The sequence below is a fragment of the Gordionus sp. m RMFG-2023 genome, chromosome 1 (assembly GCF_954871325.1).
Source record: "Gordionus sp. m RMFG-2023 chromosome 1, tfGorSpeb1-WG-v2, whole genome shotgun sequence".
Taxonomy (NCBI): Eukaryota; Metazoa; Nematomorpha; class Gordioida; order Chordodea; family Parachordodidae; genus Gordionus; species Gordionus sp. m RMFG-2023.
The window spans coordinates 29,004,075-29,031,644 of NC_088775.1; the positions used below are offsets into that span (position 1 = coordinate 29,004,075).

Sequence of the window (27,570 nt, forward strand, 5' to 3'; positions counted from 1 at the left end):
ATTATTTATTTTTTTTAAAAAAAAATTAGCATCAAAGGCATTTAAATAAAAATTTAAATTTAGAAATAATTGCACTGAAAAAATATAAACATTTTCATCATAAAATGTCAAAATATTATATATATATATATCAGAGACCTGCAGGCCCGGCCCTAAGCCCGGCCCGGGCCGGGCCGTATTTTAAATTTTTTAAATATACTTGGGCCGGGCCGGGCCTAAAATTTTTTTTTTTTTAAAAATATATCCGGGCCGGGCCTAAGATTGTTAAACCCGGGCCGGGCCTTAATATTTTTTATAAAAATTTTTACATTATGAGTTAATGGTTATAAGATTATATTATATTATAGTTATGATTAATATAATATTGGGTGATGGTTAACACACCTAACACCCATAGATCGATCTAATTATTAATTTCCTGCAAATTTATTTAAAGTATTAATATATTTTTTTATAATTCATATCTAAATTTTTACAACATATTTTACCAAAACAATCAAATAAAGGAATATCTTAACCCAATATTCAAGTATTAATAATATATTTTTTATAATTCATATCTAAATTTTTAGAATATTTACCAAAACAATCAAATAAAGGAATATCATGGCACAAAATACTAATGATATAATTAATAAAATTAAAAATAATATTTATTCTTTTAGAAATACAAATAATAATTTAAAATCTGAAATATGGGCTAAATTTAACATCATCATAGATGAAAATAAAAAAAACATTGGCTACGTACAATGTAAGAATTGTTCAAGTATATTATCTTATAATTATAAACATGGTACATCCTAAAAAGACATAAATGTGATGGTAAATCTATGAAAATTAATAATTTTTTTTTACACCTGAAAAACCAACCTATAAATGTAATATAAAATATTTAAAAATTATAAAATAAATTATATTAATATTGTGCAATTAGATTATATTTTCAAAATACTATTTATTATACATGCATTTTTTTAAATAGCGATTTATTTTTATTTTATAAATTAAATAGTAAATTAAATACAATATATTATATTCTCAAAATATTTTCCATTTTTATAAATTAAATATTAGTTTTATTTTTTTTAAATGCAATATAAAATATAGTATATGCTCAAAATATTATTACCATTTTTATGAATATTAGTTTTATTTTTATAAATGCAAAAAATATAGTATATGCTCAAAATATCCATTTTTATAAATAACAGTTTTATAATTTATATAAATTCAATATAATATTCTCAAAATATTAGCTTTTTTCATGTATTTTTTAAATAATAAGCGATAATACTCGCTGAAAAATATGGTAAAATACCTCATAGGTGAATTTTTGTATATACCAGGTCGAATATAATTTTAAAAAATATTGAGCCGGGCCTTATATTTTTAAATCCGTAACGGGCCGGGCCGGGTTGTAAAAAATTTTTTTAAAATTTATCCGGGCAGGGCCTTAAATCTTTAAATCCGGGCCGGGCCGTGCAAATGGTGCCTCTGCAGGTCTCTGATAAATATATCAGAAACCTGCAGAGACAGACCATGCCCGGATACACCGTCTGGGTCGTATATTTTAAAACGAAATATCAATAATCACCATTGTTATCTATAAAAATAAAAAATAAATTTAATATATTTAAAAATACCGGGGTGGATCTGAAAATATTTCTTTATAAAAATCCGGACTGGGCCGAAAATTTTTTCTTAAAAACGGTCCGGTTTGTTAATGCGACATTATATTAGAATAGTGATTTTAAATTTAAAGCAATGTATTTTAACATTACGATGCAAAAAAATAACTATTTACAGCAACTACATTTATTTTTCAAATAAATATAGCAAGTTACTTTAACAACACTTATAATTATATAACCAAAAGTTATTATTACATATTATGATCGATATCGTTTACTTTTATTTGTAATATACAATAAATATTACGAAACGCATTCTAATTAATTATACCATGTCATACTACATTTTCATTCATAAACATATCATGTAAACGACACCCTCCCCCATCCCCTTTAAAAGAAGATTATTTGTACACTTATATAATACACTCCCCAATGTCATGTCATAATCATTGATATTTTTATATAACCTCTTCCTGTTTTTATTGTAAACTTATATTATAATGATAATTATACTCAATTATTATCTCATCTATTCATTTTAATAAAAATGAGTTGTTCTATGTTCTGTCCACGTTATCGTGAAATGTAATGTAATATAACCCAGTAAGGTTATTATCTAAACTCTTTGAGTATCTATAATTTTGATTATTTCATACGTAATTTTGTTTAGTTTCTTTTATAGTATAAATGTAGAATAAATAATTTTCCCAACATTTTATCATTCCATTTTAAATATGATATCGTTCGTGAATTATCTGTAAAACGATTACCTATTTATTAGATGTATACAGTGATATACGTCATTTCATGACATTTAAAAATATTTAAAAAAATGAATAAAAAACCATCAACAAAATAACTCAACGGTGAATACAAAACCCTATCGTGGGAGGATTTCGAGATTGGTTATTATTTAAAAAAAAAATTATATATCTCCTTTTTTTTGAAAAACTAAGATTTATCGTTATTTGGAGTGATGAGGAATGAGTGGGTGTCAACTTAAATATTCTTATTTTTTTTAGGGTTATCGATTTAATTAATTAGATTTAAATCATGATTATAAAATTATGTAAAAGCAATAATTTTTAGAATTAGAAACAATGAATTTTTGAATATGGACGAAGATTTACATCTATTTTATTTATTTTTGCTTGTAATTGAAATAATTATTAGTTTTTTTTTAATTTTTAAATAAAAACATTTTATTATATCTTATTCTATTTTTTTCATTAAATGTAATACCAAAATTTATTTAAAATGCAAGTTAAACAATTTTATAAGAGTTGTTACAAATATATGGAAATGGTTTACAGTAAATAAAATTATATTACTGTAAAAACTAAATCCAATGCAACTATCAATATTTAATATTTGACCAATTTATTCTCCTAATTTTAATACATTATAATATTTTTTTTTAAATGTAGGATAATGGTTGATTTACTAATATTTTATTTTTATATAAATTTGGAATTAAAAATAAAAATTTTTATATTTATTATTTTAAATTTACCAACCCCCCTAATTTCGATTGTTCATAATAATACTTCTTACGAATCCCGGAAAAAAACCCCGGAAAATTTACCCCCGGAAAATAAACCCCCCGAAAAAACCCCCGGAAAATAAACCACCCGGAAAATAAACCACCCGGAAAATAAACCCCCAAGGATTTTTTTTCATTTTTATAGAATTTAGTTAAGACCTAATAATATAGGTATATTTTTATTTGGCCTACTCTCCATAAAAAATGCTTAAATAAGAAAAACTGATGTTTAAATTGGTACTGGGAAAAAATGCCTCAGTAAAATAACTATGTATTGTAAAAAATTTTTGCTATAGTAAAAATACAATACAATCTTTAAATATGATATTAAATAGACTTAATTTGACAAAACTTAGAAATAAGAAATGTTTATTTTATTGGTAAATCATGATTATGTATATACAAATTTTATAATAATAATTATATAGGTTGACATCGAATATTGAAGGAAATCGCTCTTATAAAATCTGGAAGGCTTCGCACACCATCACAGTATTCTTCGCAAAGTTTCTTTAGACGAATCTGGTTGTTAGAACTCTGCGATTTTGTTTTCGATGTCCAACTACCTACGCGCCATCTTTCAAGTTTGGTTTCATCGGCAGCCACCTCGCATTTCATTTTTTAAATGAGTACCCAGATTGATGGGTGTTTATTCCCAACCAGATTAGAAAAACGATGATTCCAACCTTCGCATTGATTATTTGTTCGTTCTTCGTCTGAGAGAATGCTCTGATTCACGTTCCAGGTTTCTGGAGGAAATCGAGGCTCAATTCGACGTGTTTGGGATTGAGAATTGCTTCTCATGACCTCCCTTGATACTCCATTGACATAATTTTTATCGAAATAATCAAGAATGTCCTTACCATTGCTCGGAGTAACTGATCTCAGGAATGTCATTGCATTGTCCATATCACATAACGGAACGAATGCTAAGCCGTCCATCATGCCACAAAAAAAAGTTTCATCGGTCCTGTATTCGCTTTCCAGACCCAGCTTCTGAATTTTTCTATGTGTACTTTGACACAAATGGTAAAAACATCCTCTAATTACGATGTGATCCCCTAATTGAAAAAATAAATATAAATTATTAAACATATTAATAATCATACCAATGATACTCTTAACCGCGGTCATAGCAGAATTTTCGAAATCCATGTATATATATAATGGATCAGGAAATAAATCCCTTTCCTGACATTTAGACATTATTGTTTGAAATATTTAACGGAACGAATGCTAAGCCGTCCATCATGCCACAAAAAAAAGTTTCATCGGTCCTGTATTCGCTTTCCAGACCCAGCTTCTGAATTTTTCTATGTGTACTTTGACACAAATGGTAAAAACATCCTCTAATTACGATGTGATCCCCTAATTGAAAAAATAAATATAAATTATTAAACATATTAATAATCATACCAATGATACTCTTAACCGCGGTCATAGCAGACTTTTCGAAATCCATGTATATATAATGGATCAGGAAATAAATCCCTTTCCTGACATTTAGACATTATTGTTTGAAATATTATTTCAGAGTTTTTTTCTGGAGTACACAATAAACCGCTGTGATAAAAATATTGTTTATTGCTACTCTAATCACATATAATTGTAGAAAACTTTTTGGGGACATGGCAAAATTACCATCCATATACCACTCTGTCCTATTAGATATTAGATTCAAGGAATCATCTGTTACGAACATTATTATGCGTTCTTCAGCTTGTGGGCCATTATCAAATAATAAAAATCGTTTTGAGTTCTGGGAGCCACAATTTGCCCAATCACCTATAATATTTAAATTTTTATGAAAATATAATTATATTTAAACTAATACCTTCAAAACTAGGCCTTCCAAATTCTCAAGATTTGAAGGGTTTGCATTGCTTTGTGATTCCTTAGAGTTCTTTTTATAGAATCTTCCGATAACATATACGATTGAACTCTTTGGTCTAATTTTACAATTTCCTCTGCATAAATTTGAAGAGGTTTTGCCAAAGAGTCTGCACATCGCTTCTTCATGTTGGCAATGGATTTCATTGCTACTAGTCCATCAATATTTGATGGATGATTATGAGCTGTATCAAGAACCTGGTCTTGATTATCGAGTGTTGAAAAAAGTATTGCTCTACTTTGAGCAGCGCCATCTAATCTTGTTTGAGCATTTTTTATGTATGGTATAAGAATAACCTTCAAATATGAGCTTTCCAGGATGAATAAGATCCATTAAATTTTTTTTATAAAATATAAATTTATGAATAAAATATTTTTGTAAATTTAATTTTTTTTTTGTCTTTATATACGGCATAAAGATCCAAATTATTATTGTTTAATTTTATAAATAAATACCAATTATAACGTTTTTAATTGATAAACAATTTTTATTCTTTTGATTAAAAATACATTTTAAAACATAATGATCATAATACATTTTAATATCTGTTCATTTAACTAGTTGCTGAACAATAATATTTTTAACAAATTATTAACTTGCAATTGTCTAAATACCAATTATAGCGTTTTTAATTTATAAACAATTTTTATTCTTTTGATTAAAAATACATTTTAAAACTTAATGATCATAATACATTTTAAAACTTAATGATCATAATACATTTTAAAACTTAATGATCATAATACATTTTAATAAGCTAAAAACTAAAGGTAGTTGCGTATCAATGAGGTGAGAAATCATGAATAAATTAAAATTATCACATATATTCAAAATACCAAATGCAAAAAAATCGAGTATTTTCCCTTTGCATTTTACTGGTTTCAACTGAATTAAATTGTATATTGGGTGAATGTATATTTGTTTCTATTATAATAAATCACGAATTTATTTCAATATTCATCTTTTAAATATGCAATGAATTAAGTTTCTATTTCTTTATATACTGGCTGCTAACAACCAATCAATTTATATACAGATGTAATTCTAAAAATTGATTATTTGCTTAAATAAATTTGTATTTTAAAAAAATCTGTTTGGATTGGCCTATTTATGCAAGCAGTTACTTCTAATAATTTGGAATATATACATAACGTTTTAAGTAAACCCATCATATTGGGGGGTAAATTTGGATGTTGCATCATATTCATAGGAGGCGCACTAACTCCAGCAAGGCCCATGACAGTAGGAGAAGGTGGGGGTGGAAGCATGAATGGTCTATCAGCAAAAAGTTGATGAGGTCATAATATTTTTAACAAATTATTAACTTGCAATTGTCTAAATATAAATTATTGCTAGATTATACTTAAATATGAGAGTGTATAAAAATAATCCCAAGGGGTTTTTTCCGAGGGTTTTATTTTCTAGGGGTTTTTTTCCGGGGGTTTTATTTCCTGGGAGTTTTTTCCGAAGGTTTTATTTCCTGGGGGTTTTTTTCCGGGGGTTTTTTCCGGTTTTTTTTCCTATTACCACTTCTTACAGTTCTTGAATCTTTCTTTTTTTTTCAATTTTCAATTTTTTCTTTCCCCCATTTTTCTTGTTTATACCTTATTTTTTGTTCTTAATAATACTTTTTATACTTTATGTATCTAGTCTTATTTTATAATTATTATTATTTATTTATTTTAAATTTACCAACCCCTCTAATCTCGATTATACTTCTGATAGGATAGCTGATGTATCCTTCTTTTTTTTTCAATTTAGATTTTTTTCCCCATTTCGCTTGTTAATATCTTTTTGGTTTCTATTTCTCCTATTCAAAGTTATATCCGTTAATATTTTTTTTTGTTTTCTCCCTTTCAAAGCCATCCCATGGTAAACTCTTGTTGTCAAGTATGCTTAAAAATAATTTCGCTTAATTTAAATGGCGTGTTTAGGAAACATGGTTTACCCGCTTGCCCCAATTCTGGAAAATTTCCCCTCTCCTCCGGCCCATATCCTTTTATTAACGCTCCTCACTCGTATGACCCCAGTCCGGCCTGTTGTTCCTCAAGCTCTGTTGATTTATTCCTTAATTCGCATAAGCCCCCAGTTCTTTCTAGGATTTCTATAGCCGCTCGAGAGTCTATCTCAAGGTTCCTTACGCCTCTTATGAATAATTTAAACTCAGATTTCTCCTCGATACCCTTGTAGTTAGATTTAATTAGTTTCTACTTTCGAGTTTTAGTTAAGCCCAAGAATAGAATAAATAACTTATCTGCTCAATCAAGGAGAAAGTGTCCAATTTTGGAAATACTATTATCGATGAATTTTCTCCATCTAACTCCTTAAATCCCAACTCTTTCCGTTGTAAATTGATTTCTGAATTAGATCTTGGAGATATTCGCGGTGCTGCCCGAATATTGACTTACGATGATACTATTTCACCTATCAACGTTACTCAACTCTCGAGAAACATCCACTAGCTTCCCCTTTTAACATTCACCCGCATGCCTCTTCCCCTATTCCTTTTACCTGTGATGAAGTACTTAAGTGCTTAAAGTCCTTTAAAAAAGGGACGATAGGTGGGCTGGACGGTTTCAGACCTGGTTTTTTTGTGGATTTAATTCAATGCTCTGATAGTGGTTTTATTGACCCTTTGCTGAAATCATTAACTGAACTTTGCAATAATATCCTCTTATGCGAAGTTCCTCTTTGTATTCGTCCTATTCTTTTTGGCGCACGTCTTGTTTCTTTAACCAAACCGGATGATGGCATTAGACCCATAGCCATAGGGTCATTCTTTCGTCGTTTAGTCGCCAAGGCTATTGTAAATAGGATCCGGCCTAAGGCCAGTTCCCTCTTATTTCCCTCATAGTTAGGATTTGGAGGGAGAGGTGGGTGTGAAGTGGCCCCACATGTTGCGCGTATTTTTATAAATACTCAGGCCGATAAGGTTTTCTGCAAGTTACAGAAATGCCTTCAACACCATCCATAGGGGAGGGCATTCTTACCATCTTTTTTACATCATTTCCCAAAATACAGGAATTTCCTTAATTCCTGTTATGGATTCCCTTCGTTCGGGGAATTTTCCATATCCTCTGGAGAGGAGATTTAGCAAGGTGATCCACTAGGTCCCTTGCTCTTTACTATAGGGATTCAGGATTTGATCAAAAATTTAAAATCTGATTTCAAATTAGACCTTAATTTATGGTATCTCGACGATTGCTCTTTTGGCGGTTCTTTATCCAATGTTATGTCGGCCATAAAGTACGTTGAAATGGAAGCTTCTAAATTTGGTCTTTCCCTAAATAGGAAAAAGTGTGAAATTTCCTCCCTCAACAATAAGGATTTTATCCCTCCCTTAGATTTTACAATCATTCCGCACGAGGAACTCTGTCTTTTAGGTTCCCCTCAAAAAACTTTTGAGGATTTGTTCCAGTCCCTTTCCAATTCACTTAAGAATCTTCCTCATCTCCCCAAGCATCAGTTCTTCTTTCTCACCAAAAAATGTCTTTTTCTACCGAAATTCTTACATTTATTTAAATCTTCCCCCGTTTTCCAGTACAATCTCCTTAAGGCCTTCGAATTAAAATTTAAACATTTTATTGAATCCCTTTTAGGCTTTTTCCGATTTCTGGTCCCTCGCCTCTATGCCCGTTTACTGGGGTGGTCTTGGATTTTCACCCCCCTTCCTAATGGCAATTGCGTGCTTTCTTTCATCTCGAATACCCTTTAACGATTCTATTTCCTCGCTTATCGAGTTGGACGATCCCCTCTATCTTCAGCTAAACAAGAGTGGCTTACTCAAGTTATCCAAGGCTCCGAGCAGCCAGTTTCCAGTCATCTAAAGAGCTTCCTGGTCCCTATGATTCAATGCGCGTTTGAAAAACTTTGTATGTGTCCCGATCTAACTAACCTTCAACTGCTCAGAAACGGAAAAAAAAACTCTAACGGCCATGAATGGCTAGACACGATTCCGAGTGGTAAAAAGGAAACGTTACTCACAGACGATGAGTTTCAAACTGCCATTGGCCATAGGCTTGGTTGCCTTATCCCTTCTGTGGACACCCGTGCTGCCTGTCACAAACAGGTTGATCCTTTCTCTAGACATTGTTTTTCGTGTCTCAAAGTCAGTGGCCGTTTCCTGAGGCACGACAACCTTAATAGGTTAATCGGCAAAGCCTTGATTTCGGTCGGTTTCCCCAATAGTTTGGAGCCATTAGATCTCCTAAATGCGGAAGGTAAGCGTCCCGACGGCATGTCTTTAACGTCTTGGCACGGTGGCAAAGATTTGCCTACGACGTCTCTTGTGTTACCTCCTTTCCGGCTAACGGAAATACCGACCCCTTGGAACTACAAGAAACCAATAAGTTTAATAAATATAGATACCTCCCTAATTCTTTTATATTTATTCCCCTAATTTTTAGCGTCCTTGGAAACCCTGGTCCCCAATCCCTAAAGTTCTTAAATCAATTGGATAGAAGAATTTCATTGTCAAAAACGAGTCCCTATCTCTTAAACAAAAAATCCAATTTGAAATCTTAAAGGGGAACTACAAATGTTTTTTCGAAACACTCCTATTTCCTTCCTAGTTCATCAAATATAGTTATTTACAATAAATTTTTAATATAATCTGTATAAAATTTCTACATTTTGTAATTTATTTTATTAAATATTTTATATATTTTTTTTTATATACTTGATATAATTATTTTATAAAACAATTTTTTCTATATTCATTAGTTCGACAGAATATAGATATTTTTTTTTTGAGAAATTCCATATTGTTTATTTTTCAAAATTTATTCGCTTTTGTTTCATGGATGTTTAACTATTTTCTTTTTATTTAAATAATTATAATCTTTATATTTTATAATTATCATTACCCTCTAGGAATCGAAAAATCTATCGGCAAATTATTAAAAGGTAAAAAATTTTTTTAATTAAATACAAATATCTATTATAACCAGAAATTAAAATTAATATTTTTATATAAGCTCTATAGATTAATTTTCTTACTATCAAAATAGTTGCTATTTATTTAAATAGGGACAATTTGAAATAATTATAAATTATTCCTTTAATTTCAACAATAATAATTAAAAATTACATATTAAAAATTTTTTAGGATCAACTCAGTAGAAATAATTTTTATTCTTATCACAAAATATAATATAAAACATAAAATTCTTTTAATCTTAGTCTTACTTACAATTAAATTTAAAAAAATGTCAAATTTATAGAGAGAAAAAAACCTAAATTATAAATTTATATCACAATATTAGTTAACAATCATATTATCTTAACATAATTAAATTGTAAATATAATAAGAGCTATAAAAAGTATATAAAAGATAAATTAATGTGATAATGTTACAAGAAATATATGAAATTGCACAGTAAAAAAACATAATTAAGTGGATTATTAAGCATCCCATAATAACAATTTTTATATATAAACTATAAATAACTTATTAGATATATTCATATATATTAAGGAAATAATTGCACTAAAATAGAAATAACTATACTTAAAGAAAGTAGGATATAAAACATAATTTACAAAAATATAGCAAAAGGTTTCTGATATAAGAAGAATAAAATATGAGAAAAAAATTATGTCATATATATTATGAGAATTAAGAGGGTTAAGGAAATGTTTCAAAGAAACACTTGTAATTCCCTCTTAGAATTTGAATTGCGTTATGTGCTTTAGGAATACTGACAACTCTATTTTTTTCCAGTCCTTATTGACAATTAGACTTTTTGGTTTCTTGTCCGAGGTGAGAGATCTATTTAGAAGAGAATGAGATGATGCATGACACATTCTACATAAACCTTTTAACGCTGTGCCAAGAAGTTAAGGACATGCCATCAGGACTGTCATCCTCATTTAAAAAGCTTAATGGCTTCATGCTAGTGGGGACTTGCAGAAATCAAGGTTTGCCAATCAATTTATTTAAAATCATTTAAAATAAATTTTGGTATTAACTGAATGCAAAAATAGTAAAATATGATATAATAAAAATTTTATAAGAAAGTTATAAATAAAAGGTTTTGCTACAAATCATACTATAATACTATATTGTCAATCCATTATAGTCTCAATTACCAATCGTTTATAAATAAATTTCACAAAAAAACAATATTTAATATATGAATGTGTGTTCAACTGATAACTTTTTCCAGAGGAATTATTTTTTTCTATGACACATGTTATAAAATATTTTTATGTAATTTTAATGCCTCCATAGCAGAGTTGTTAAAGTAGCGCGCTAACTTTTTTGGTAGCTATAGCTAATAGCGGCTACTTTTTTTGTAATAATTTTTTAGCGCGCTACTTTTTTTGAAAGTAGCTTAGTAGCTGCTACTTCGCTACTTTAAAAAAATATAATGAAGGTAAGTGTAAACATGAAAATTTAAATATATTATCAAAATTAATTATAATTTTTATGATTTATTATTTAATTTTGAAATTAAAATATAATTTCAATTTGTAATTTATATTTTCATTTGTATTATAAACCTAAATCACGTGTTAATAATTTAAAATGTCATCGCCTATGGATATCCAAATCGTTGAAAGTGATTCAGACAATGATATTAATGAATGAAGATACCATGGAAGAAAATGTTTTTAATAGCTATAATACAAATTTCCCATTCCCTAGATTAAATTTATTTCTTTAAAATGTAAAAAAAAATATTTCCTCAAATCAATCCAGTAGCTATAACCTCAAGAAACACCTAAAGGTAAATTGTCATTTTTACATTCTAATAATATTTATTTTATAAGACTGTTCATGAGTTTTAAGGAAATCGAGAAACATCTAAATTATTTTGGTATAGGCGACTCTACATCCAAAAAGACTAATTCAATTCAAACCAAATTAATTAATAATGCAAATGACAATATTTCTCAGAAATTGGCTGATAAAGTTATTGTTGATTTTATAATTAATACATTTCAGCCAATGTCCTTAGTTGATAATCCATCATTTACCATGATAATTAACACTATCCCCTGGTACAACAATTTTATGCGCCAGACACTAATGAATAAAATAGCAGATAACTTTAAAATGATGAAAGATGCTCTAATAGTAGAGTTATCAGAGATATCATATATATATGTACCACGAGAGATAGTTGAACACATAACAGAAGGTAAAACTTATTTATATTTATAAATTGATCTGATTAAATATTTTTGAGCTTATTTGGGAATCACAGGCCATTGGCTAGACCCTGGAACTTTAAAAAGAAGATCTGTGGCATTAGCCCTCAAAATGATAATAGGATGCCAGACATACGTGATAATCTATCTTATATTAAAAATATGATAAGATTAAATACGCCCTTACCCTCAAGTGCTAGTCGAGAGATTATTTAATAAGGCAAAACTTATACTTTCTAATCGTCGCTCTAGACTTGGGGATGATAATATCGAAATGATTTTATCATTAAAATGCAACAAATTACCATAAATATTTATTTTTATTATATAAATTTTTTTATAATCAAAACTAACTATATTTTAATATTTATAAATGTTGATTTTTATATATTTACTATACAATAACATAAGCAAAAAATAAAAAATTTGTTTGTAAATTTTTTTAATAAAAAGTAGCTTTAGTAGCTAATAGCGAGCTACTTTTTTTGACAAATAGCGATAGCGGTAGCGCGCTACTTTTTTTAACAAATAACGATAGCAGTAGCGCGCTACTTTTAAAAGTAGCGTTTAACAACTCTGCCATAGTCACAAACACCTTGGGAGCCTTTGGGGACGAGGCTTATATTTAATTAAGAGGCTGGAAAAAAAACTGTCGGCACCTCCAAATAAGGAGTACCTACGATAGAATCTCTGCAGAGATTTGTCGATTTAACGTTCTAAGCATCCACCTCCCTAAGATGACCCCACACTCTTATATATATAATTTTTTTTATATTTAGTTTTCTTTTTTTATAATGCATTTTTTAGTCATGTTTTAAACCACTCTTTTAGAAATTTTTTCTTCTATATTTATGCACCCTTATTTATACAATATATGCTTTTTTTAAAATGTTTTTTTTTTATTTTTTAACCAAAAGCTTAAATCTTTGGATATTCTTTTTTTCCTAAAGAGAAAACATTTTTGATCAAATTTACCTAAAAATCACAAATTTTTTTTGAAAGAAAAATTAAAAAGATAGTGATTTAATCAAAAAAATCGATTTTAAAAATATTTTTTTATAAAAAAATTCATTATTTTATGCCAACCCTAAACATATCTTCATTCTTGAAGGTGTGACTAGCAGGGCTGTTAGTCATAATTGGTAAAGATAAATACATTTATTTTTAAATTAGTTGCACATTTTCACAATTTTATGTTGTACATATCTATCAAGTTGCATTCCATCTCATTTATTACGAATGATTTAATAGATTAAAAGATTTCTCAGTAATATTCTATTTATTTTGAAAAAATATTTAAACACGTAATTTTTTGCTACGAAGAAAACCCGTGTGATGAACTTGGTTGGAAATTTTGCATTTAAAAAAAAGTAAAATAAATTACTTCACCACATTATCCCTTATCTCACCGAAATATATTTCTTTGATTCTGAACAAAATAATAAAAAAAATTCCCCCGCAATCTGATTAAAATTTTATCTTGTTTAATTTTGATTTTTTGAGAATATGCACATGTCAAATAACAGAGTATAAAATATTAAATCTTCATTATATAACAGAGCTTGTAAGGTGCCCAACACTTTTTTTAAGAATCACCAAAGATTGATCAAAAATCTTATTAGCATATGAATTCTTCAAGGAACAAAATTATTTTGAAGAGTATTTCAAACTCTATTGTATAATATTTAAAAATGTGTTTTTTAGCGGCATTTTATATTTTACTTGGGGTGGTTTTTGACATTTATGTCATTGCTCTAGTGGTAAAGGTAATGATTGATTGATTTATAAGATGATCCTCAAATGTCAACAAACCATATACCTATTGTAGATAAAAGAAAAAGTATAATATTTTTTTGCATAATTTACTTCTTAAAAATATAATCATTTAGATAAAATCAAAAATTAGGGTAAAATTCGAACAAAAATCAATAGATAACTGAATAATCTCTATAGATCTAGAATATATATCATTCAGATACGACTCGATTCTCTGAGAAAAATAAAAATTATTTCTGTTTAATAGGGGAAAAAATAGATATTTTTGCTGTATCAAACCAATAATCTAAGAATTAGCACCAGATTGGCAGGCAATTTTTTATGCGTAAATAGTTGGAATATCGAATACAATTATGTTATAATTAACAAAATTATTATAAAAAAGGGAAGAATGGGCCGATTCAAAATTTGTTTAAAAACATAAGCTGCTGTTTTCTTTTGTGTATAACTGACCCCTTCTTAAGATATGATTACAAATCCAGGGTCCGAGGAATATATTCTTCAGGTGAACGTGCTTTATGAAACATTTGAGCCATTATCATCTCAATGGAGAATCCATTTAGCCTCTCCAATGCTCCCTCATATAAGATGACAGATTTTTGCACCCTACGTTCAAATGTGCAAGGAATGCAATATGAATGAGGCTGGCAAGAGGTTGTAGAGGGTGACAGATTTACGTGTGAGATTGGCATAAACACACATACATTAATATCTCGAAAGGGTTATTTAGTAAATATAATTACAAATTAATGGAATTTTTTGTTGATTTTATTCAATTTCCATTATATATGAAATAAAAAATATTTTATAAGACTTGCAAAAGTACTGCACAACCCGCCCCAGATTTTAAAAAATTTGGCCCGGAATATAATTAAAAATTATTTAAAAAAAATTTAGACATGGGCCGGATCTGTTTTATTTAAACAAACTTAAAATACGGCAGGTCTCTGATATATATATTTACACAATCATAAAATATTCAAAAACAATGATAATATGGGATCGGATCAGTTTTTTTGAAAAATGGGCCCGGGCCGATTTTTGAGATCGGTTCCGATTTATCCTATATTTAATATCGGAACAATAAATTTGTGTTTTATTATAAAAATTAATATGTTTGGGTTCCTTAACGACATAATTAGATTAACCTTCTTTTTTCATGAAAGTCATATCCTCCTTTTTCGTTGGAACTTTTATGTCTTTTATATTATTTTTATCTATAACATCCTTTGAGAGATTCAATTAACATTGTTTAGGTTGAAAATCTTTACGATTTCTGAGTTTTCTTGTCATACCTGTTTCATTTTCATTATCTACTACAATATTTATATGATTGATTACATTACCATAGTTAAGATTACAAATAATGATAATTTCTCATTTTTCGATGAAGCATTATTCAAGGTATACAGATTATTAGAGAAGCTACACTAAAATATACACGGGAAGGGAAAGTGAATCTACGAATAGTATCAATTAAAAATTCCGCATCATCTGATAATTCCAATCATTTTTGTTTTAGCCCTAAGTCTATACCTGTTAATTTAATAAGATTTTGTATAATCTTGTAAATCAATAACCTTATTATTTTATAATAAAAAATGTTTTAATAAACAATAAAAAAAAATTTCAATACCTTAGAATAGGTTAAATCTTCCATTTCATTAATCATGTGATTAAGAGAATTTAATTATATAATAGCAGTGCGATGATATAAAGATTCCGTTCCAATCAAAACAAATATTTTTTTAAGAAAAAGAAGCGAGTTAATAACAAGTATCGTCTTTCTTACTGCGCAAGGCCTTCTAACGACTCATTCATAGTTAGCCCGATACAAAATACGTTATATTTTTATATTCTCCGCCAACCCCTCATTCACGTTTAGCATAAATTTTTGGCGAAGTATACAAATTATTTTTTTTATATACTTAGCCTCAAATTCGCGCTAATTGATTTTTTTCTTTCAAAAAACACATTTTTTACAGAAATGTGTTTATATCTACAAAACCAGCTATCATCTCTTATAGGATCATTAACCAATTAAAATTTTTTTTTTTATTTAATAACATAACACCATATTTATAAAAGGAAAGAGCAAGTCACACCAAAACCTCGTTAACTGATATTTCAAACACTTTGCTCTTGCAAATTTTTTAAAAATTGTGATCAAAATTGTAATCAAAATTTTAATTCAAAACTTCTTGACTGATATTTTTTCCCAATTTTTGCAAATTCTTTTTTATATAGTAGAACCAAATTATTATGTTATTAAAGTCTTTGAAACTTTTTTCTAAAAATAGTTGTTTTGGCAGAATTTAATAGTAGAACCAAATTTTTTGATAATTTTATTGCTATTATATCATTCATTCATTACCTTCTGATTGATCACAAAATGAATTAAATTGAAGATTTAAATTATTGTAAGGTATTGTAATTATTTTTATTGTTTATTAAAACATTAATTTATAATGATAAAATTATTTATTAATTTACAAGGTAAATCTTATTAAATTTTCAGATCCAGGCCTTGAGCTAAAAATAAATGAAGTTACCGGGGATGATATGGAACCTTCTAAATTGATATTATATATAAAATTCGATGATAATTATATTTTACTGATAAATAAATATTTTATAAAATTATTAGGTACAGGCAGTTTAGTTTGAACTAAAAAATGATTGGAATTATCAGATGACGTGAAACTTTTTATAATGATATTATTTGTAAATTTACCTTGTTCACCCTTACCCATTGTATTATAATTAAGTTGTGGATGAAAATAATATAAAAGACATAGGGAGTGCGACAAAAAAATGTTTTAAAAAAACTAAGAATGACAGGAGAAAGAAAAGTATATGGATTTTAAGAGAAATAAAGGGCGGATCTGATTATGTCATCAAGGGACCCTGACATATGAAATTTTTATTTATAATAAAACACAAACTTACAGGGTTGTACCGATATTAAGTATCGGATCGGAGGCGATATTTTCAAAAAATTGGCTTTTTGGTTATTTTATAAATACAATAATATTTTTTATTTTAAACATAATTTCTTATCAAAAAAAATTGAATAAAAAATCAACAAAAATTTAGTCACCAATCAGCTTTATACATTGCCCATAAAACGCCAAAATTTATTATTTTCCTATAGCGCTTATTATCTATCCACCTTCCTCGAAAAAATGTACGAATCGACTCGAAGTTGAATGAACCTATTTCCAAAAAGAACCCACAGATTCGATTCGAACTCAAACCTTAGAAAATAACGGATTGGGGTACCTTAACTTCTTGAACCTCGATGAAAAAAACTGTCTATAAATCAGATAACAAAACTCTTCATTGAAGCAAATATTAAGCATTTGAAATGCGGGTTAAAGATCGGTATTCTAAGCAACACAATTTTTATTTCTGCAAATTAGGTAAGTCTATTCAAAAACGAATACTCTAAACAAATCTAACGATTTTGATATTCGTATGGTTTATATAACTTATTCGATTCATATAATTAAGGAGTGTTGAAACGGCTCTGTTTGAGCCAATTTTTAAAAATGGCTAACTCAATATATTATCATTAAAAATATTACGTAGGCCTAAAGATTTTGCTCATAGATGGCAAAAGTTCTAGACTTAGGCAATATTCATCTAGCTAAAATATTGAGTTAGCCGTTTTTAAAAATCGGTTAGGAATAGTAATATTTGTTCCTTTAAAATAATCAATAAAATAAATGTAAAAACATTCATATGTTTTGTTTCATTTTTTATAATCCATTCTTCTTTCTTTTTATTAATGATATAAAAACGACAAACTAGTAATAATTGCTCCATCCTCCTATTTGTTTTTCTGGCAATCTTAATTATTTTCTTAAAATTTCTTTACATGTTTAACCTTCAAGAAACAAACAATTTTTTTTCTAAAAAATATATAAACATCATATATTGCCATTAATTTTATTTGCGGGGAAAAAAAAAAAATTGAAAAATTTTTTAAATCAATTTCTTTTCCTTTCTTTATCAACAAAAAAATGAAAAAAAAAATGTTTACAACATGTACAATGTATATCAAATTTTTTTGTATGTCGATAGTGACAGATGTCGCGACAAATATTAGTAGAGATGTACATGACCCATATTTTTTTTTCAACCTATATTAGAAAAGAATTAATTACCCGGCCGGTTGCGGTATCTTATAAAAAATATTGACCAACTCTCATACATAGAGCGTAAATTTAATTTGTTTAAAAATATATTTATATTTATTAGTGTATCTTTCAACGGTAGAATAAATATGACTAATTGACAATATTCAGCCGCTTAACTACAGGGAGGGAGCACCCCAAAGAATATCCGGCCTCAAACATGGCCTCGAAATCTGTTTCTAAGGGTTTATGAAATAAAAATAATTCTACCAAAAATATTGGACTCTATTAGCATCTTCAAGATAAATATAATTAATCGACAGTATTCCACTCCGTTGCCACGAGGCTAAAATATTTTTTGTCCCCTTAAACATGATCTCCTGTTTTCCATTAGCTTACATAAGAAAAATAACTAATCATGTCCCAAAATAATATCATTGACCTCCAAATTAATTGCCCTCCCCCTACTCAACTGACACTTCCTGGTTATGTGTCTGATAGTATTCAATATTTTAACCAATATATATTTTTTTGTTTTGTTACTACTTTTCACTAATTTTACATATTTTAAACAAGAATTTTTTTAAAAATGAACCGATCAAGAATTCGCCATTTTAAGTGCCGGTCGGATTGACAGAGAAATTTTCATTTAGGGGGATAAAATATAAAAAAACTACCACACAGGGTTCAATTGGCAGAATAAACGGATTATCATTGGAGCAATTGGGTAGAAATATAGTGGCACGTACAAGACAATAACTACTTTTGTTATAAAGGGTGGCTAGTATAGGTCCATATCCTCCTAGATTTGAGGCAACATATAATTTTAGTTGCTAAGAGGCCCTGGTGCTTGCAGGTCCTAATCGTGACCTTGGCAATATCTTATCCTATGACCAATTGAGATTGATAGCTGCCATAGTTCTACATCCAGGATTCACCCACGCATATTATATTTAATGTAAAACAATGGCCACCCCAAATGGGGGACGGGGACTTAATGGACCCCTAAACCAACGTCACGTCTCAATGAATTTAATGGTTAGTCGGAGACTCAGAGCAGAACATTTACCAAAATAAAATATTATCGAATCGACTATTCTATCATCAGAAGAAAATCAGAGACCTGGTAGATTAACTTAGACAGCTTCACGGTCTAAACTGACCCGTGAAGATTTTTATAAAGGTTTATTGACCCGGCTCAAAAAATATTTAACGTAGATTGCCCTACACATTATTTCCTATGACAGGAAAATGATAAATTTGCTCGGTTTAAAATAATGCTAGAGAATTTTTTTGCACAAATTACCAGGGCCGAATTTTTTCTTCTTCAGATTTCTGCATTGACTACAATCCATTAAGCAGCAACCAATCTTTAATTTGAGACATATGTCTATCTCATCCCTGGCAGTTGAAAACAGTATCCGCTAAACGCCGCATCAAAGAAAATAAACTTTGTTTTTTTTACTTCATTAGTGTTTGTTCACTAATGAGAAATTAAAATTCGTATGTATCAAGGTTACAACATTTGTACTATTTGAAAGATGAAAAAAAATGAATATTTAATTTATAAATTATTTTTTTTTAAACCAGGGTCGAATCGACGAATCTCTGACAAACGGGTACGTAAGCCCTGATCCCAAACCTATGAACATATTCATCGACCTGCCCTTCATAGAAGATGTCACCAAATTCGCTGTTGAAGAGATGGCGGTAATTTCGTATAATTTTTTAAAAATATTTAGATTAGATCAATCACATATAATACTACCTACACTGAGATTCATTCTTTTAAATGTGTACCAACACCAGTCAGCTTTTGAAACGCCATTTTGGGATTAACTCAACCACAACCATGATACCACATGCAATATTGACCAAGTCTGTAATTTTGGCAGAATTAGAGTTGTAGTTAACAGGGAACTTATAATTATCCCTACCCCACCTTCCCTACCTCCTCCCAATTTTCCCGTGAATTTTTTCCACCATAGACATAGTTAAATGGGGGGGGGGTCTGAAATCAGCTCGGTCTCCTTGGGTTTGGGATAAACTCGTCTGCCAGCCATTTGAATTTTTTTTATATAAAATCAACGTTAACCTTTTTAAATGAAAAATTATTTTATTTTGGTCTTCAGAGACAAATCACTCTCATCGATTGGGGAATTTTCAGATCGATAACGTTGGAAGAGTTTCTCAGCTACGCTTGGGACAGCAAAAATAAACGCGACAGCTCTACTTCGGTCGCCAAATTCACCAACCAGTTTAACACGGTTTTTTTAACACTCCACATACATGATTAGATTATATTACATGTTTGCCTCTTCCCATACAAAAAATTGCAGGGTTATATTAGGTTTTAGGCCAAGTATTACTCTAAAATAAAAAAATTACTATTTTGGAAATACTTAATATCATGCATTTTCTATTTCTGAATTAAATGTTTCAATTTAAACTTTCATAAGTGTAAATAAAATATGAATCGATTTTTAGATATTTTTTTTAAAAAAAATACACAAATCGATTTTTGTTAGAAATTAAATTACAATTATATAATATATATATTTAATAATATAATTTTAATAAAAATAACTTTGACATGAATACGAAATAAAAAAAAGGTAATATGGATGTGAATAGTGTTAAACGGCTCGATTTGAGCCGATTTTGAAAACGGCCAACTCAATATTATATCCAGAAAAATATTACACTATTCAATGTTACTCATTTTTCTTATTCACTAACATTATATCTATTCTTAAAAAAATTTAAACTTGGGACAGCTATGGGTTTTTTAGTTATTGCGATTTTAATAATCAAAAAAGAAATATTTTTTTCAAAAATATATGGCACTCCTTTATAAAATAACGCGTTTTATTAAAATTATTATTTTTTTAATTTTTTTTCCATTTTTAAACATAAATAATAAGATTTTCCACCATCAATATAATGAGAAAATATAATTTAGGTCGTTTGATAGGCTTACTTATTATTATTATTATATTGATAACCTGTAAAAATTACTTATTTTTATAATAAATGTTTAAATTCCTAAAAAGATACTTACGATTCCAGTATCTCCTACAAGAAAATATAATAACTAATTGTTGTTAGATAAAAGCCAGTTTTCATGCACCGGCCCTGAAATTAATTAATTTTTATTTTACAAATATTTCGAAATTAATTTCTTAAAATTTTTTATAACTTATAAATATAAATGAGCAAATCCTTTAAAAAATCTAAACACTTTAATTATAAAAAGAACCTGCGTAAAGTCATGACGTGGATGACACAATTTCCAAACATTGAGGCGGAATATTATATTAGTGATAAATATCTTATATGTTTATCACAAAAAATATTGAAAATATAAATATAATCAATAATATGAAATTTCAATTTCCTAATTTGTCTAAATATAAAAAATATTAATTGCTAACCATTCTACCTCTAATTGGAGCGCAAATAAAATAAAAACGGAATTCAACGCTACATATTATATGGCATATAATTCCAAAATCATTTTAGAGGAAAAGGGGATTTTTAAACTCCAAATCGAAAGCCTGCAAAATATCTCCATCAAAAAACAGTTGATATTGTTAACAAAATTTTTGCAGTGATGAAGTTAATAGGGTATTACAAGAGGGAAAAGATTGCATATCTATCATTGAAAAGGGGGAACGAGTGAACGCTCACAAAGGTTAGTCCTTAATAATTTAAAAGAAATATATAACATTTTAAGGAGAGTAATTCAAACATAGCAATTGGATTATCGAAATTTGATAGCTTGACCAAAAAATTGTATATTAGCAGGGGCTAGCAGAATACATATTCTATGCGTTTGTAGCATAACACCAGAATATTAAACTTATGATTTTAGGCTGTGAATTAGCAACATTGACTAAAAATGGTGAGGATATATTAACAATTTATAGAGATGCCATAGGCAGAATGATTTACCCCATTACTCACCTGTTATTTTGGTGACTGCAACGAGTGTCCTGGCTCGGCACTCTTAAAAGAGCGCATCTAAATTATTTATAAAAAATGTTATAGCTCTTGTTACGTTTAAACAGTGGGTTTCGGTAGATAGAACAACTCTGGGGACTGTTTCTCAATCTTCAAACGAAATGAATATTCTCATATATTCATTTATTTGTGAACAATAAAGTTCATTTCACTATATTCTTAAAAATAGTTTAGAAAATAATCACTATCTAATTATTTGTGACTTTCCAGAAAATAATTCCTTTATTGTCCAAGACGAAGTTCAGGGTTATCATTGGACAACTTCGCAAGTTATGTTGCGTCCATTCTCAATTTATTATATATAGGAGATCAAATAAACAACCTAAGTTTTGTGTTAATATCGGAATCCTTAATTTATAATACTGCTTCATTCTATTTATTCCAATGGCATTTGATTCATTTTTAAAAAAATAAATTCGACACTCCACCAGGAAAAATTCACTATTTTTCTAATGCTTTGGCAGGACAATATAAAAATAGGAAAAACTTCATCAAAGTTTGTTACCATGAAATCGATTTTGGTTCAAGCAGAATGACAATTTTTTCTTACGGCACATGGTAAAAGTGCCTGCGACGGCATAGGCGTCACAAAAACAGGTTAGTTCCCAAGGCAAGCTTACAAAAACCTTATACTGATCAGATAATTACACCTTTACAATTTTATAAATATGAGGGAGAGCATATAAAAGGAATAAATTTTTCTTATGTCACCATACTAGAGTATGAGGAGGAAGAGATAAGACTAAATGAGAGATTTAGTAAATCTATCTCAATACCTAGGACACAAAAAATTCACGCAGTGTTTCCGATCTTTAACTAAGCTCAACACTAAACTATATTTTAATTCGCACACATTTATTGTGGAGAATATAGTATCCACGTGATGATTTTTTAATTGAGGATCTGTTAATCAATGAGATTAGAGGAAATGTAACCGGTGTGTATGAAAACGATAGGTTGTTAGGATTTGTACAAGAAGTGAATATAATTAGAGATGAAATAAAAATTAATTTTCTTCATCTTAAAGGACCAGCAAATTCTTTTGTTTATCCTGCGGCACAAGATCTCCTTTTCATACCAAAATATAATATTTTAATAGTTAGCCCATCAACGGCTACTAGACTCTCATGTAATTTATCGCAAAACGAAATTATCATGGCGTCAAAAAAACTAAATTTAATGAAAAACCGAAAATAGGTAATATCTTTCATGAATTTTAATTTATCTATTATATTTACAAAATTAATAAAATATATTTACGAAAATCAAAATATCTTACAAGAAAAAAATGATTACAACCGCAGGTAAATAATCTCATTTCAATATTAATGCTGGAAGATCTTATTATTTATGTTTTACAAATGGGAAAAAAGTTTAAGAAAAAAATAATTTAACAAAATGCATTATTTATAAAGGAGCGTCCATCTATTTTTGAAAAAAAATATTTATTTTTTGATTTTCTAATCGCAATAACTAAAAAACCCATGGCTGTCCCAAGTTTAAATTTCTTTTATGAATAGATATAATGTTAATGAATAAGAAAATATTAAATTCAAAAAAAATTTGGGAAGTGAAACACCTGGAATTTTCATGTTTAAAATTTATAAAGTAAAAAAATCCCTAATATTTAATAAAGGGCCTTTAATAGAGTTACAAAATGACATATAATTTTTATTTTTAGCATCATTATTTTTTAACTTATCTCAATTTTTAAAAATCATATTTTTCGAAAAAGGTCTATTTTGGCAATTTTGACCATTGATATCTCAGATACTATTATTACTAGAAGGCTGAAATTTTAGACTATGCTTTCTAATGATATCCTCTTAATATGCAAGTTTTATCGAAATTAAAAAGGTCGGGCTGAAAAATTATCGATTTGGCATATTTAAAAAAATTACAAACAAATTTGTTTTATTCAATTATAATACAACTAGTTGATAACCCGTCAAGAATGGCAGGAATAATAAAATCTTGAACTATTATATGAAATTTTTTTTAAAATACATTTTGTAAAATAAATGACAAATTTTAGTGATCATTTATTCAATTTATTAAATATAGCGTAAAATATATGAAATTGTAATCTAAAATGTAGGGTAGATTTTAATAAATTGGTATTGTATGTCATTTCCAAAGTTCAAATATTGTTGAGATAAAAATTTTATACTGGCATATTTTGGGGTGGTAATATGAGATTGTTTATTTTTCAATTGGCTAAATATAATTTAAATTTATTTGTTAAATCTAAATTCTAATAAGTACTTGGATTAGTGAGGGAGGTTCATTTTCTGGCATGGGAAGATATTGATAAATAGGTATTTTATACTATTTGCAGAGCTCCCATATTGTGGTTGTTGAAATAATTTTTTTTTACTGCCATATTTTGGGGTGGTAAATAATTTAAATTTATTAGTTAAATCTAAATTGTAATATAAAAATAATTTTATAAAAATTAATAAATTTTACTTTGATTGAATATAAATACTTATGTTAAAATTAATATGAAATAAATGTTTATTTTTCAATTGGCTAAATATAATTTAATTTGTATTTTAAATTTAATAATATTCATTCTTACCATAATTTGAGGTGAGGTTAGTATTCTTTTTAATATAACACAATAAGATCTAAATTATATAAATTAATTGAAAAATCAATGTTAATAGCAAAATAATAACACATATAAGAAAGATTATATTACAAAATTTAATATAGAAGGTGGCTGAGTGGAAGAACGCTTGCCTCGTTTGCCTTTAAAACGTTAAGTTATAGGTTCGAATCCCGTGATGTTCAAAATTTATCTTAAAATTTAACATTAGATATATATAGTCACCATCGATTTATTTAAAATTAAGAGGATAGGAAAGTTGATGGAAAAAATAAAAATTAACATTAAGGTTAAAAATCAACATTTATGAATATTTGAATATAATTAGTTATTGATTATTAAAGAATTTATATAAAAAGACTAAAATTAATTTAATAAAAAATAAATGGTAATATTTATTTTTTCATATTTTTTTACATTTTAATAATAAAATCATTTCTATATTATCATCCCTAAGTCCAAACCGGCGATCACTAAGTATAATTTTTGCCTCACTAAATAATGGCACAACACTAACACTTAAGATTAATGGGAAATTTATTAATAAATCATTTTTTAAAATAAGTATAATCGTCAAAAATGTTTGTGATTTAAAAATGGCATCTAAGGAATTCTCTATTAGATTAGTATTCCTTATTTCAAAAAAAATTATCCGAAGAAGTCGTTTTTAGGTTCTAACTAATGCATCTTTGTTTAGTATAAGATTATTCAGCTTTATAATGAACCGATCACGTTGATCTTTAGACCCAAACGAGTTGATATATGACCAGTAAAGTTTAAAATTTGGATGTATCATGGCAGCTAACACATTATCATCATTGTATAGATTGGGGGATCTAAATTTAATCCAAAATGATTTAAACTATTAAATTATGTATCTATCATGATTAAATTTATTTTGGCTATAAAACATAATTTCCAGGATATAGAAAATTACCTTCTCTCAAAGTCTTTTAGCATACTAGGCTGGCACAAGTTTAGATTTAATCTCTTTTTGTATTTAGGATACTCAAAATATCCCATCTCCATATTATCCTCACCTTTCAAAATTTCAAGGGAAGCGGCCCCATCTCTGTATACTCATAGTATGCTCTTCATCGTTAATCCATTAAATTTTAACTTGTTCATAAAGAAAATCCATTTTCAATCTTCTTTCATCCAGAACAAATGCTACTAATTTGATTTCATTATAAACAGAATTCCATCTAGGGGTGTTAGGAGTTAATAAATACCTGCCTAATTTGAGGATATATTTTCCTACATTTTGAACAGATTGTTTTTCCATTAATTTCAAAAATTTTTTTGGTATTATTGTTGTCAAGAATTTTATTTTCTTCCAGTGCTTCCATTTCGTTAATATTTTTATTGTCTGACTCACTTATCGATTTCAATAGGTTTTACACCAGATGGTTTAGGTTTATAATACAAATTTTGAAAATATAAATTTCAATTTCAAAATTAAATTATGAAATATAAAAGTATGAAAAATTTTTTTGTTATAGTTATATTCATACCTTTTTATTTCTAAAAAAGAGCGCATTACCGCTATCCCTATTTTTTTTAAAGTAGCACGCTATTAGCTACCGCTCCTAAAAATTTATTGCGTAGCGCGCTACTTTAGCAACTCTTGTAGAAACTTATTTTATTAATTCAAAAAACAAAAATAATATAGATTAGTTTTTGGGTAATCGGCGAAATATTGAAATCGAATATGCCGAAAAGAAGAGCGGCAGTGGTGTCTTATTTCATAAAATTAGCCAAGGTTTTTATTACGATTACTATATTAATTTAATAACCAATACCGTTTAAGTTTTTCGGAATCCGATTTACGTAAAGTTTTGTCACCTCTTTCAATATAGCCATAGAAATAGAGAACTTAACCTTAATGATGTGATTGTATCGATGCAACTCCTTTGATTTTTCTTTTGTCCCTTGAATCATCGAAATTTCTAACAATCGAGGCTTTACCATTATTCTTACATGAGAGAGGAGGGAGTGTCGAGCTCGCTACGCGAATATTTTATCTTTGCGTTAATTGAGTTTAACTCTAGCTTTTAACATATTCCCTGGAATTTTTTTAAAAAAATCTATATTACTTTTAAAACTAATTCTTTTTTAAAAATAAATATACATATTTAGAAATTGCATTTAATCAACAACATCCATTCGGAATTTGCCATATTATCTGCCCTCAGAAGCGCTTCCATTTACAGGCTCGAAAGGACTTGGAACGTTAGAATTTTAAAACAAAAATCTAAATATAATTTTTATCTTTAATACAAGACTAATTCCTAGCAAACGATTAAAATTGTGTGATTCATTCGCAAGGGTAAAAAAATCCTATGTGAAGTACAGCAGCCAGATGGTAAAACAGTATACTTTTTATTTAGAAACATACCCATTAAAGTCAATTAAATTTCACAATTTTAATTGCTTGCTAAATTCTCAGTCTTAACTTACAGAATATGACAGCTTATATTTACCTAAAATGGCCCTTTTGATTGCCTTTATTCATGATAAGGAGAAACTAAGAAGCTAAAATAAGTCGACTATAGTTGTTATGCTATAGTGATAAGAGATGAGAATCGAGAAGTGCCATGAAACAATTATTTAAATTTCAAAACGATACCTAAAATCGATTATAAAAAAAATCGACCAATATTTTATTAACATTCATTTACATTAACCAGAGTTTAAAGGGAAAAAATAATTATTTATAGCCCAAAATTTTGAGCCAAAAATCTTTGAATATCACAAAATTGAAAAATGATATTTTTTTAAGAAGATTTTGTTA

General features: G+C 28.1%; 1 protein-coding gene across 5 annotated transcripts in view; it reads left to right on the plus strand.

Moving 5' to 3' along the window:
- Nucleotides 1–27,570, plus strand: part of LOC135931679 (uncharacterized) — a 77,637-nt gene that overhangs the window by 20,982 nt on the left and 29,085 nt on the right. For 4 of the 5 annotated variants that reach the window (XM_065468943.1, XM_065468945.1, XM_065468942.1 and 1 more), the window contains exons 2-5: nt 19,733–19,852; nt 20,275–20,409; nt 26,449–26,538; nt 26,916–27,008. In XM_065468943.1, coding sequence (XP_065325015.1) covers nt 19,733–19,852; nt 20,275–20,409; nt 26,449–26,538; nt 26,916–27,008 — 438 coding nt within the window. Of the gene's footprint in view, nt 1–4,442; nt 4,517–19,732; nt 19,853–20,274; nt 20,410–26,448; nt 26,539–26,915; nt 27,009–27,570 lie in introns of those variants that run through there. The other variant, XM_065468944.1, reaches the window with a different exon arrangement.